General features: G+C 38.9%; 1 protein-coding gene across 10 annotated transcripts in view; it reads right to left on the minus strand.

Annotated features, from left to right (window-relative positions):
• TCF4 (transcription factor 4) overlaps positions 1–13,497 on the minus strand; it is a 407,611-nt gene that overhangs the window by 260,335 nt on the left and 133,779 nt on the right. For all 10 annotated transcript variants that reach the window (XM_062201706.1, XM_062201704.1, XM_062201701.1 and 7 more), the window contains 2 exons: positions 8,740–8,801; positions 5,960–6,056 (listed from right to left, as the gene is read on the minus strand). In XM_062201706.1, the coding sequence (XP_062057690.1) occupies positions 5,960–6,056; positions 8,740–8,801 (159 nt within the window). The remainder of the gene's footprint in view (positions 1–5,959; positions 6,057–8,739; positions 8,802–13,497) is intronic.

Consider the following 13,497-nt stretch of genomic DNA (forward strand, 5'->3'; position numbering starts at 1 on the left):
AAAGAAAGAAAGAGAAAGAAAAAGGAAGGAAGGAAGGAAGGAGCAATACATTTCAGAAGATAAAACATAGTATAAGGATAAAATGGCAAATCTAAAAGACCAGTTGGACCACTGAAGGAGAAAGCTATCTCAGAGGGCCTCTAAAAGGCTATTTTCCTCACTCAATTTAAAGATGTGAAAATGAGGGGCAGGCATTTGTCACAGCAGTTACCGAGCAACTTGGGGCACCATGAGTTTGAGTCATAGCTCTGATTTCAATTCCAACCTCCTCCTAACGCACACCCTGGGATACGCAGGTGCTGGTTCAAATGCTTGGGTCCCTGCCACCCAGGTGAGAGACCCAGACTGAGTTCCAAGCTTCAGCCTGGCTCAGCTGTGGCTACTGCGGGCAACTGGGGAGTAAACCAGCAGAGGAGGGAGCTCTCCCCACCTCTCTGAATGTGTCTTTCTGTCTGTCTCCCTTTATGTCTCTCTGCCTTCTATATTTAAAAAAAAAAGAAAAATCCACAAAAAATGTGTCATAAAATAAAAAGCTTTGAAAACAAGCTAGCTGCCCTAAGCAGCCACAGGCAGTTGCAGGAAAACAGTAAAAATTCTACTGACTCCCAGCCTTAACAATCAGCATGACTAAAATCCCTTGTGATGGCACTCAAGACAGTCATATTTGTTACTATTTCAGGAAGACATTTTAAGCTTAATGTATTAAAATATGAGAACTCCCAAAGAAAGTAAAATCAAGTAAGTCCATTATTAGAGATTTCTTGTCTTGGAAATTGCTTACACCACAAAACTAACCCCCACGATACCATTCGGAGAATCTGAAGAACCTGAAAAGTGCTTTAAAAAAAACAGCTCTGCATGTCCACAGCGACGTCCCTCACTGGGGAAACTGCCACTGCAGGTCACCAACTTCAGAGCATTTCCAATACGAACTAAAATGTCCAGAGCTGACATCTATATTCACAGCCCCACTTTCACGAAGTTCCTAGAATATGATTTGAACATCAAATGTTTGTTGTTTCCACACAGGTTTTTGCTCTTCTGGCATTTACCTTCTTGCATGGAAAAACCATCTGACAAGAGGTCAAATAAAATTCATCCATGCTTTGCCAAAAATGATTTTTTCTTTGTGGTTCAGCTTTTCCTTTGAACATTAGGACTTCCAAAAACAGTTTTCCAAGTAAGAACTGATTCACTGGATATTTTTCAATTTTACAATGAGAAGAAAAACTCTCTGCATTAGCATCTACTCGAGTTTGCTGTTTTACAAGAACTCCGTGGCACTCGCCTCTGCCACTGGGATTTGAAAACACTCACAACACTTCACCTTTATGCTGGGCTAAACTCAGGGTAGCCATAAACACGCTGAAGTAATGCAAACCTAAATATTCCTGCTAGGCAAACGGAGCAGTGGAACCGAATTATAATGAGCTAGCAGCTGTCACAATACGACCACAGTAACCAAATCAAAATATCAACCGCTAACCCAGATGAGATTCAAAGGTCATCCCATAAGCCAGCAGCTTTCTTCAGTTCTGCCTGAAACCTCAATCTAATCCTGCAGTGAAATGTTCCACTGAGCTAGTTGAGAAACCAGTTACTCTATGGTGGTAAATTATTTAGGAGGGCTAGAACCAAATACCACAGAAAGGAAACTCAACCATTCGCAACGGGACCTGTAAAAACTTAGCAGCTGATGTTGAACTAAGCTGCACCCAACTGTACAAAAGTAACACTTTTCACATCCTTCAATCACCAACCCATGTATAAAATCTCACTGGGCAATGTGCTCACTTATCCTCAAACAATCTGGGTTTCAATTAAGACTCTGGAACACTAGAAGGGAAATGCATGCTTCGATTCTTCCTTGGATCAAAGAGTTTTAGATAGAAAATATATTGTCTACCATTGTAAAAATATTTGGACAATTAGCTACAAAAGTTTAATGCATGGCAAAGAAAAAAAATGTCTAAAAAATTCCATACTCTTTGCATATATTTCTTGCCAGGATTCTCAAACTTCTATGGCATATAAATAATCATTTTAAAGACACAGGGATCATTCTCATAGCCTCTCTACTCTATTAACATATTCTGATAGCTACCCAACTGACCACCTGTGAAGTTCTAATCAAAGTGTTTAAAAACAGCAGCAAACAAGTTTCCAACAGATCAAGTGTACATCATTATCATTAGTAATCATGGGTAGTCACAAAGAAAAATGATTTGTATTCTTCAGATGCGAAACAGTATACAGGATTTCAACCAAGACTGCTGGCTTGTATCTACCCACTGAAAGTCATGAGCTAGGAACCAGAGGACACAAGTTGGTCAAGGCAGGAAGTCAGCACTGAAAAGATTCAACCCCTCCAAAACCCATCTCACACCAAAACAAGAACAAAATGCCACATCTATTTTTTATGTAGAAATTTGCTTTTTGTTTAGTTATGCTTTTCTTTAAAGAATCAACACAATATCAACTACTAGTGGTATAACAACTAGAGAGCAATACAAAGAGAAGAAAAATATTCTAAATCAAAGAAGTGTCATTAATTCTTTTGGCATAATACGCTCATCTGTATACACATTCATGTACCCACACACACATATAAAGGTACACATGTATGTATACACACATACATAAAGCACACATGTATGTTCATTTGTATATTTTCATGTTAGAGCTTAGATACAAAATCTTATTTCCAAAAGAATAAATTAGCAGATACTCTACTACTCTTATAAATTAAATCCCATTTTGCATAAATTTGAGATAGAAATAAGTTGAGCTTTAGTGTTTCAGTAAAAACACAAATATTATTATCACAAAAATTGCAACATTTATGCAAAACCATTCATGTGAAATCAGAAAGTTTATAATACAGTTTTATTACCATAAATGAATTTGTGAGCAAATATATTATCAATGCACCTATCACTTTCCTGAAATCATGTACTGCCTTAAAGAACAAAATATATAATTGACTTAAAAAGGAGAGAATGTGTAGTAATTTTTCTTGCCTTAAAGTAACATAAAACCTTATGAAGTGACTAGTTTACAAAAAAAAAAAAAATCAGGTCATCTGCAGTTAATAACTCTTTCTCGTAAAATTAGTGTCACTTACTTCTGTAGCAGACGCCTAATTCACTCACAGGCTTGATTGATTTGACAATAGAGAATCTGCTCCAATAAAGTGGTTGATTTATTTCTGATACTATAGCTTTTACCCTAACGTGACATCATGGCAGCATTAAAGTCTTTGAAATGTAAAGAAATCCTTTGTAGTTTAAATCAAAGCCAACTAAAAAGTCTGAGGGTAGATTGTTTTCAAAAACTTACAGTAAAGTCTAATGCCTTCTTTTGGTAGACAGCAAGACCCACAAAGGTCATCACAGAGAATATGGGTTTGGACACAAAGAACAGTTTGGAACACAGCCTATATTCTATGAGTTCAAACCACTGGCTACATTAACAGATCTTACTTGGTCTACATCTATAAATTGGTTGCCCTTAACTTCCCCAGAACAACTTATCTTTTCTTTGTGAAGGTGCAACATAACACCAAACGTGGCTCATCTTAGGAGTAGTTTCATTTTAAATAAAGCTTAGGCAAAATCAATGAGAATCTTTGTTCCCAGAATCTACCCCGGAGATACTCAAGCCATGGAGGCATTGGGGGATGTGAGAAATTATAGCAGTGGGAAGACTTTTCAACCAACCCATCACAGTATCACAGTCAGTGCTCTCAAAATATTTTCTAATTCTTCTAGAAACTAAAAATGTAAGGTATTTCATTCTTGTTTCAATGTCTCTTTCTCCCTTTTCCTTTTTTTTTTTTTTTCTTCACACTGCACAGTGGCCTCTCGCTCTGAGGGCGACTTCCCTGACCCGAGTCTGACACTGCACGGTTAATGTCAGATAAACCATTTAGCCCAGGCACAATTCTTTTCTGTGCAAAAATCTGCTTGAGGTGGAAAATGTAGCAGTTTGTAAACAATAAAGAGCCATGTTTCAGACCAGACAGCTTATCTAACAGAGAAGTCCTTTCATTGGGAGCAGTGGGTGGGAGCCTCGTGGACATAGTAGCATTTCCTTTCACAATGCAGGAGACTGTCTTGGCCTCCATATTTAAGAGTTTAATGGGAAGGAGGGCAGACAGGATAAAAGGGCAAGGCTGACATGGATTTTCAGCTTAAACAACGACTAAGTGAAAAGAATCAGCTTTCTCTGCTCTAGACTGTCAGCCTCCTTATATTTTAAATAGTATTTGGATTGAGTAACTAATTTGGTTTGTAAAGCAGGTGCCAACAATGAAATGTGGAAAAGAGCAATCGTTTAATGTGTGTGTGTTGTGTGGTAAATTCTGCAATATTCATTTATCAAGAGTAAACTTTTTTACATATATTATATAAACTTCTAAATATGAGTAGTAATTTATTCTAATTTACCTACTTTAGATCACTAGAAGGTAATTTAAGGATCTTCTAAGGCAGTCCGTATATTCGTTAGCTACTACTTCTCAAGACTATCATTTTCAAATTAATCTTTATTCTATTTAATGAAGTTGCATGACGAATAGAGAAGTGAAGGTGTTAGAATCAAAATCAGTACTACTCACATTGAAGAGTATAGTCATTCTTTAATATCTAAATTGACAATCTAGTAATCTCTGCATATCCTGAAAATAGGAAACCTGATGCACCTCACTATCGACAATTATTACAGACAAAGACTTCTTGTTTTAGTTACAAAGTTAAAACACAAACATAAAATTTACTGTTTTGCAGTCAAAAAGCGCACAAAAGTAACAATAATCTACAACAAAACATCAATGTTCTCATAGTTGGGATGAAGCTCAAAGGCACAGCATAGGATGTTACCCATCAAAAGTAACTGCAAAGATGAGTATTTATTTCCACTATTCACTGTTAAATACCTGAAACTCCTTTAGAAGGATTTGCTAGTGATTTTTTTAAAAAACTTGAGTTTCACACTATCTACACCTTAAATAACTAATACTGCTTCCAAGGTGTAAAAATCAGAACGTTGTTCAGAAGCATTTGCAATTATGGTTTCAGAACGATATTATTATTGCCATGAGTCTTCCTTGGAGTGTTGTCCAACAGCTTTTGTCAAACAGTTTAATGTCATTTATCGACAAATCTGTAATGGAATTTGGCCAGGTTGAGAGATTTACATTGTTAAGAACTCATATTTACTCTAAAAAAAAATCACTTTTTCAATCAAAGTAACCAGCTATTTATTATTTTTTAATTTTTTATTTTTTTGGGACCTTTTAAGCCATTATGAATTGTCTTTTCATTGTTCATGTTACTAGTGTTATTCACGCATCCCTCTAGGGTAGTCAAAAGCAGAAAAATAAGCTAAGGATGCCCTTCGGTATGATACAAATTCACAGACAGCCTCCAACTATTTTTTACATAGCTTGCTTTCCTGACACAAGATCGTTAGCACTAAAGGTCACACTCTGTTCAACACAACCAGATTTTACAATTCAACTTGAATGTACTACTCTGATTCGAGCACACTAAGCCCATTAATATTATTTATTTCTATTACCCTATTAATAAAACTTCACAGCTAACTGCGAGTAAATATCACTGCCAACTAACAGGTCCAATGATATTTTTATTTTAAACAACCACCACGTTGCCTTCATCAACCTTAACTTACACAACTACTTTTGCAGCACTGAAGTTGGGATAGTGCTTTATATCTAAGGAAGACAAAATTTCCATGTGTATGCAGTATCACTGAAATTATTTCATCCCACATGGCTGGAATGCTTAGTCCTTATGAATCATATGCTACCGATATTTTCCTACTGTTTAAGTAGCTAAAAATCCTAAAAATTGAACCTCTGTCTAGGGCATAATATTCCCCTCTATAATAAAACATAGCATTCAAAACATGAATGTAAAGTTAAAAGTAATCTTACTTTGTATTCTGGAATTGACAAAAGGTGGGGAGAGATTGTCGTGTGATCCAAGGTCCCTGCTGGTCATGTGGTCATAGGGAGTCCCATCTCCATAGTTCTGTAAGTAAAACAACAGTGTAAGCTTTAATTTCATATTCCTAAATTCCCACACAAACATATCGCCACTATTGAAACTTCTCCCAATCAAAGAAATTGGAGCCCATTATGTCGTCCCTGGAACCACGCTATAAGGAACCTGTACCTTCACAGGTTTGGTAGCAAAAATAGTACCGAAGTCTGCAAAGTTGATATTTGTCTCATGTCTGTGAAAGTGTGGGAATTATAGCAATAGGACCAATGGCATGTAGTTGGTAACATGATTAAAGGAAATAATGTGTGGAAAACACCCGACACATATAAAGTATACTGCAACTGTGAAGTTATTATTTGATAAACCCACATTAAAGCAAGATTGTACTATAAGGGAAAACTACCTATAGCCTATAATAAATTGCTTTTGGAAGATGAAGGTAGAGACATGTAAACAAAAACATTTCATTGTACAATACTGACATTTTAATGTGTATTAAAGTAAGAGTTCACTACATAATTAACAGATAAGAATATGAATGAACAGCTAAAACTTTTAGTATAAATTAGTGTCTCTGGAGCTGGACAAAGTATGCCACAAACAGTTTTAAAGCAATTTTTGCCAGAAATTTTTCATTGTTGTAATGATCTCATTGTTTTAATGGGGATTTAAAAGCATGTAAGAAAGAGTGAAAAATCATGTGTTTTATACAGTTCAAATTTCAGTCTACTGAAGAGCATAAAGTGACCAAGAAGGGGTGGGGCGGGGAGTCATTCTGCTCAGCTGGCTGAACTGCCCATAAAGTGTAAGTCAAATTTACTTAGAGGTATCAGTTGGCATGTTAGCCAAAGGGCAGAATCTGCCTACACAAAAAAGAGTGATGCTGCAGGAGCAGTGAAAAGGCACATCACCAGTGGACGGCGGGAACCCGAAGGACAAACAACCCTGTTTTCAATCACCTTTCTTTATGTATAAAATTAACTGGGATGATATTGTAATCTAATTCTGCCAATATGTCCACACATAAAAATACGTCACATTTTAAATACCCATCATGGGCTTCACACTCACGAATTCTAAGCCAGGCACTGCACAGTACTAACTGTTATTAAGTGTCCTCATCCTAGATAGTATACAAATCACTTAATATACATGATCTAATTTAATCCTCAGTGCAGTGCTGCAAGGGAGAAGATAATATCACCACTTTAGGATGAGAGAAGAGAGACTTGCCAAGGTTGTCTGGGTACAGTCTGCCACTAATAACCAGACTCATGCAAATTCCCCAAATTTAGAAAATACAAGTTACAATATGTGTTGATTCAAAATTATTCACTACTCTGGTCCTAGAAAAATAAATGGCAAGATAGTCCAAGTAAACTAAATTTAGAAGTCAGGATGATTCTAAATGGACCTCGTTCATTGTGCAAACACAATTAAAAGCACTGAATGGAAGAAATTACTTTGTATACTCGGTTTAACACACGAAGTATGATGCTGAAATATATACAATACAATTGTGCATAAGAATAAAAAATTAAGTGAACTGAATGAACTAAACAATAGAGGGAAGTTCAGTCATCTCCACTTGCTGTCTAAAGGAAAGGATTTATCTCTGCAAGTGCAGACTGTAACATGAGGAGGATGGAAATTTCCTCAGCCCATCCATATCATGCATTAGAATGTCACACTCAACAGCTGGTGGAAGGGCTCGACAACATTGCTGGTAAGCTTAGAAATCCTGCTGTACCCTGAAGGCTACACAGAGGATCACCATGCCAAGGACAGGTGGAAATGTTCAACGACGGCTTCATTTCAACAGCTTGACTCCCTTCTCTGCCTTTTGAGATGAAATAGAGACCTTCCTCCAGTGCGAATTTATAGGCAAATGTTACCCTCCCCGCAGAATGCGTCATCGCCATAGCCGGTCAGGTGTGGGGGCGTGATCAATTTTATTACATACACCAAGTCTACTTCTGGTTTGGGACATTGTAAGTGAAAGGCCCCAGAATGATTCGGTTAATGAAGATAAATATAAAATCATGCATAGTTAAATTGGAAGAAACATAGAAGATTCTCTGAATCAACTTCTTTAGTTTACAAAGGAGGAAAATGAGGATCACAGAGGTGACATGACATGCTCAAGGTCACACACACACAAAACACACAATGCCTAACCTCATTCCATGGTCTTTCCATTACACCCAGAGGAACAATTAACATATTGAAGGAAACCATGAAAAAAGGCAGCAAAAATGTGAAACCAAATAAATTAATGAATCCACCAGTTGGCAAGATGTTTACAAAAAAGTAAATCAACTAAGATTTATGACACGGATTTTACTGATAGAATTCAGCCGTCTAGTTACATCCCTATGTTATAGGTATATTAGCATTTTTTAAGTTGTTCCATCTACAACAAATAACTTTCCATAACATTGAATCAGCAACTGGCAAAGTAAGGGCAATAACTTAATAAAGGATTTTTCTTCTGAGCCAAAGTAGAACCAAGTGTCAAATTCAGTAACACCATGACATAAGAGAAACTGCTGAAGACTAGACACTCTGATTCAACATGGAACGCGTGTGCGCGCGCGTGTGTGTGTGTGTGTGTGATTGTGTGTGAGTGTGTCTCTGAAACTCACCTTCAGTTTGTCAATTTCCCTACGTGGGATGTCTGCGTATGGGAACAGAGATTAGATATACTTACCCTGGATGGGCTTGGATGTCCTCCGTTCCCCCAGGACCCTGAGCTACTTCTGTCTTCTACATCTAAGGGACAAGAGAAAAGTTCTTTAGGCTTTCTGGCAATAATTCTTTCCTTTTGTATATGCACTTTTAAATTAATGTTTCAAATTAATCTCCTGTTGCCTTTAATTAAGAACCAGGCACAGGGCTACCATGATGATAGTGGCTTCTGACCCATCTACTTAAATTAACTCATTTAAATTCACAGCAGAAATGAACTGGACCCTCAGGAACCTGAGGTATGCACATAAAAATTACTTCCATCCTTCACAGCGCTTGATAGCCTCAATTTCTAGAGACATGAAGACACCCTGCAAGTTTTATTCAAATCTTTGGGACCAAATAAGTTGGAAGGTACAGAACACAACCTTAATGCAAAAGGAAAACTGAATTAAGGTAAACGTGCATATGAACACCAGCACTTCCGGTATTGTTGCCATAATGCCCTTGGATACTTTCTGTCCTTGAGCCAAGATTTACTATACACGCATAACAGACATGCAACAGAAAATACAAGACCAAAAAAAGCACAGCAGTCACGAGTCAGGAGTCCACCTCCACCAGCGTATTACAGGAACGGTGGGTTTTTTAATTGAGTTTCTTAGGTTAAGACAACACAGTCTCTTTGATTTGTTTTCTTCAAACTAGATATACCAGTTGGCCTTCAGTCCTTAATCTAAGCTTTGAAATGTGGAAATGAAAGTTGTTATTAAGTTACAAAGCAATGTCTTATTTTGATAAATTATGGTGAAGAGCTCATGAAGAGTGACTGGAAAGTGAGAGTCTCTAAACTCTGTCCCAGCAAAGCCCTACAGCTGACCAGCTTAGAGAATGTTCCATCCGAGCTTCAAACAGTGAACACTCGGTATGGAGAGTATAACAGCCAAGTTACCATTTTAACTGCTTGAAGCACAGCAGTGTTTTAACGATCAGTCACTCTATATTTAGGAATAGCTTTGAGATTTTTGATGAAAGCCCTTTGTAAGCATAAAAAGTTTCCCCACTATGTTACTTTGATAACAGACAGTCATCACAAACATCCTCTGACAGAGCTGGAGGAGGAAGTGTGAAACACTGGTTCAGGAGACATAATCCCACTTAGTGTGTTTCCTAACATTTCAGTAGTACTGTTTATTCTCTTAATGCTCTTCTGCCATTCCTTTTATTACTGCTATTTTATTATCAGCAGAAGTAATCATAGCATAATTAATTGATTTATTTTTGGATACAGTGGCGTACATGGTGTTTTGGAGTATCTGAAGAGATGGAAGAGCAACAGCAAGTAACTTAATGCCACTGAACCTGAACGCATGCTCTCTCCCATAACAGTATATCGATGCCTTTTAGTTGGTGCTTCCAAAGATAATGCAACTGAAAACAGATGTCCCCCATGGACACTTAAAATCAGAGCACTGTGAACTTTAAGGCATGTCAAGAAAGCTCTAGAGACTACAGCCAGCCTGAAGAAACGATGTAAAAGCTTCCCAAACCTGCCGTTTAACAACCCAACACGCTGGCCTACCCTGCATATGCTGAGTACAAGTACACAAAGTTACTTACAACCTTTTAGGAGCCTCACATGAGTAAGCCTTGCAGCCTACATGGTTCTCTTAATTCTTAAACAGAAAACAAATATTTTCAGCCAAAACCAAACCAAAACAAAAACTGTATAAACAACCAAAGCAAATTTTCCAAAGTCTGATACATCCTAAAAAACTGGATGTGGGAGGCAGTAATTGGATGGGCATCATGTCGCAGCAGGTTAAGCTACCACTTGGGACCACATCCATTAGCCAAATTGGGAAAACTGACTCCTCCACTTCCAACCAAGCCTCCTGCTAATGCGCCTGGGAGGCAGAAGATGATGGCTCAAGTGCTTAGGTCGTCTCCACCCACACAGGAGACCCAGACTGAGTTCCAAGCTGGATTCCGCTTGGCCCAGCCCTGGCTCTTACAGGCATGTGGGGAGTGAACCAGAAGATACTAATTTTTTTTTTTTTTAAGATTTATTTATTTGAAAGTCAGAGTTACACAGAGAGAGATGGAGAGGCAGAAAGAGAGAGAGAGAGATATCCTCCATCTGCTAGTTCACTCCCCAGATGGCTGTAACAGCTGGAGCTGCGCTGATGCGAAGCCAGGAGCTTCCTCCCAGTCTCCCACACTGGTGCAGGAACCCAAGGACTTGAGCCATCTTCCACTACTTTCCCAGGCCACAGCAGAGATCTGGATTGGAAGTGGAGCAGCCAGGACTTGAACCAGTGCCCATATGGGATGCTGGCACAGCATGTGGCGGCTTTACCCACCACACCATAGTGCTGGCCCCAGGAGATTTTATCTTTTCAGTTTCAGAAGATCCTAAACATGAGAAGTAGGCAGAGACTTGGAGGAAAGGCAACCATTCCGCCAGGCCAGTGGTTCTCCACTGGGGATACTTTTGTCCTCACCCCCACAGGACATTTGGCAATGTCTAGATATATTTTGTTGTTGTTGTTAACAACTTGGCAAGGTGGCAGGGGATGCTACTGACATCTTGCAGATAATAGCTGAGGACTTTGCAAACCATCCTATAGACATATAGAACTGCCCCCTCATCAAAAAATGTTCTGGCCCCAAAGGTCATTTTTGCTGAGGTTGGGAAGTCCTACCTAGAGCAAACAGCAAGAATGGATCTGTTGAAAATATGTACTAGAATTTGATTTATAATTTAGCAAGAAGTCTTCCCAAATACAAAATGTCATGTATTTTACCCAGACTTGAGCTGGAATGTTTCATGAGATCATACCCATCTTCTGTCCACTGGATAAGGGAAAAATGATGGTCAACCAGGCAGCCTGCTAATTAGCAAGCAGATAAAACACATCAAAACTTGAGTATTCCCAACTGGGCAATTTCAAAAGCGAGCAATCCACTAATTAAAAATGCTGGGAGTCAAGCTTTTTCCAAACAGGTTAAATACTGGCTGGGTTCCTTCACAAATAGATTCTCAACCAATCGGGTCTGACTGCTCTTTTCCCATCCTTTTTTGTTTTCATCTTTCTCATTTCCTGACCTCACACTGCTGCACCTTCCTTTCTGCTTCCTCCCTTCTAAACTGCTCTCTTTTAAATAGGCTTTTGCTCTGCCCTGGCCTCCTGCTAGGTCCAGAGGATGAGGACAAATCACTAACTCCTCAAACCCAATAAATAAAACAACCATATGAATTACAATTATATTTCATCTTGGGCGGGGAAGAGGGAGGGTGTCCATATAACAGCTGCTCATGTATCCATGGCAAGAAGACACAAAGCTACAGCATGAATACTGGTAAAGTAATCCACAACTCAGGCAAACATGTTACATTTCAGTCATTTGTTCCCATCTTCCCTGCCTCAGAGCTTCAGCAGACCTGCCAGTTATCAGCAAGCATTTCCTAAGTATTCCAGAGCATCAGAAAGGGTAACCACCTGCATCTCAATCGCTTGATGCACTCATTTCAAAATCAGCCTCGGCGGGCTTGTCTCAGACCTACTGAGTCTGGAACTCTGGGGGTGGGGCCAAGAGAACTGTGCTGTAAACAAGGTCTCCAGATAATCTTCATGCACACAGGAGTGTGAGAACCACAAGATTACTCTGCTACTGCAAATACAAATCACGGGCTGCAGTGGCCTGCCTCACTCCCTATCTAAAAAATCCTGTGTGGGTTGCCGGTTTCAGAAGCAGTCAGTCCTTACTCCCATGATATCGGCATCCCAGGGATCTCTGCCCAGACTCACTTTTTAGGTAAACCCTGCACATGGTCTGCACTTGGCCACTCCTGGTTCCTGGCTACTGCATCTGACAACTCTTCCATACTGCAGTGGTTTTGTATCTGCTATCCCCCTCTCCTGAACTGTCACTCACTTTCCAAAACACAGCAGCGGCTCACGCTTGTGAGCTTAAATATGTGTTACGGTCACATTTAAGCATCTAAATGCCCTAATAATATCCTGACTTTCTACATGTGAAAACTGAGTCTCAGATGGGATAGAAAATCTGCCCAAGGTGCTGGTGTCAATAAAGGGACACAAATACAAGACCTGGGATGCGGAAGCCTGTGAGTGCTCTTGCCCAACCCCTATCTGCTTCTCCTAAAAACCTTCTCTCTCTCTACAACCAGCTGGAATGTTCCTCATCCTTTCTCCCTGGGTAGGGTAAATGAGCTTATTTGGGAGTTCATACCCACTCTAATGTCCACCTAAAAGTACAGAATCATTCACAACACAAAATACATAAAATAAATATATGAAGGAATCAAGAGACTGGAAAATAAAAAGAAGAACCATGAAGCCAGAAGTATGCAGAGTTTACACCAATGTACAGTGATGAATGGGATATTTGCTAGAAGTAGTAAAAATTTTAGAAGCAGTTAAGTGGGCAAAGTGAGATAAGACTGACGGTGACCATCAGACAAAAACCGCACAAATTATTCAGGAGAAATATAACTAATGCTGGTATTGATAAATGGAAAATGTGTATAGAGATCCCAACACAGAATGGGACATAAATTCCCACAGCACCAATGGTAACCACAATGGGGAAGTTTGTGATGCTAGCTGAATGAATGGCTCACCGAATACGAAGGATATTGTACATAAATCGGTATACATGCAGCTATAAAGCTGGGGTATATACTGTGGTAGATGTTTTTGTTTGTTTGTTTGTTTTTTGACAGGCAGAGTTAGACAGTGAGAGAGAGAGAGAC

Source organism: Lepus europaeus, chromosome 9 (genome assembly GCF_033115175.1).
Source record: "Lepus europaeus isolate LE1 chromosome 9, mLepTim1.pri, whole genome shotgun sequence".
Taxonomy (NCBI): Eukaryota; Metazoa; Chordata; class Mammalia; order Lagomorpha; family Leporidae; genus Lepus; species Lepus europaeus.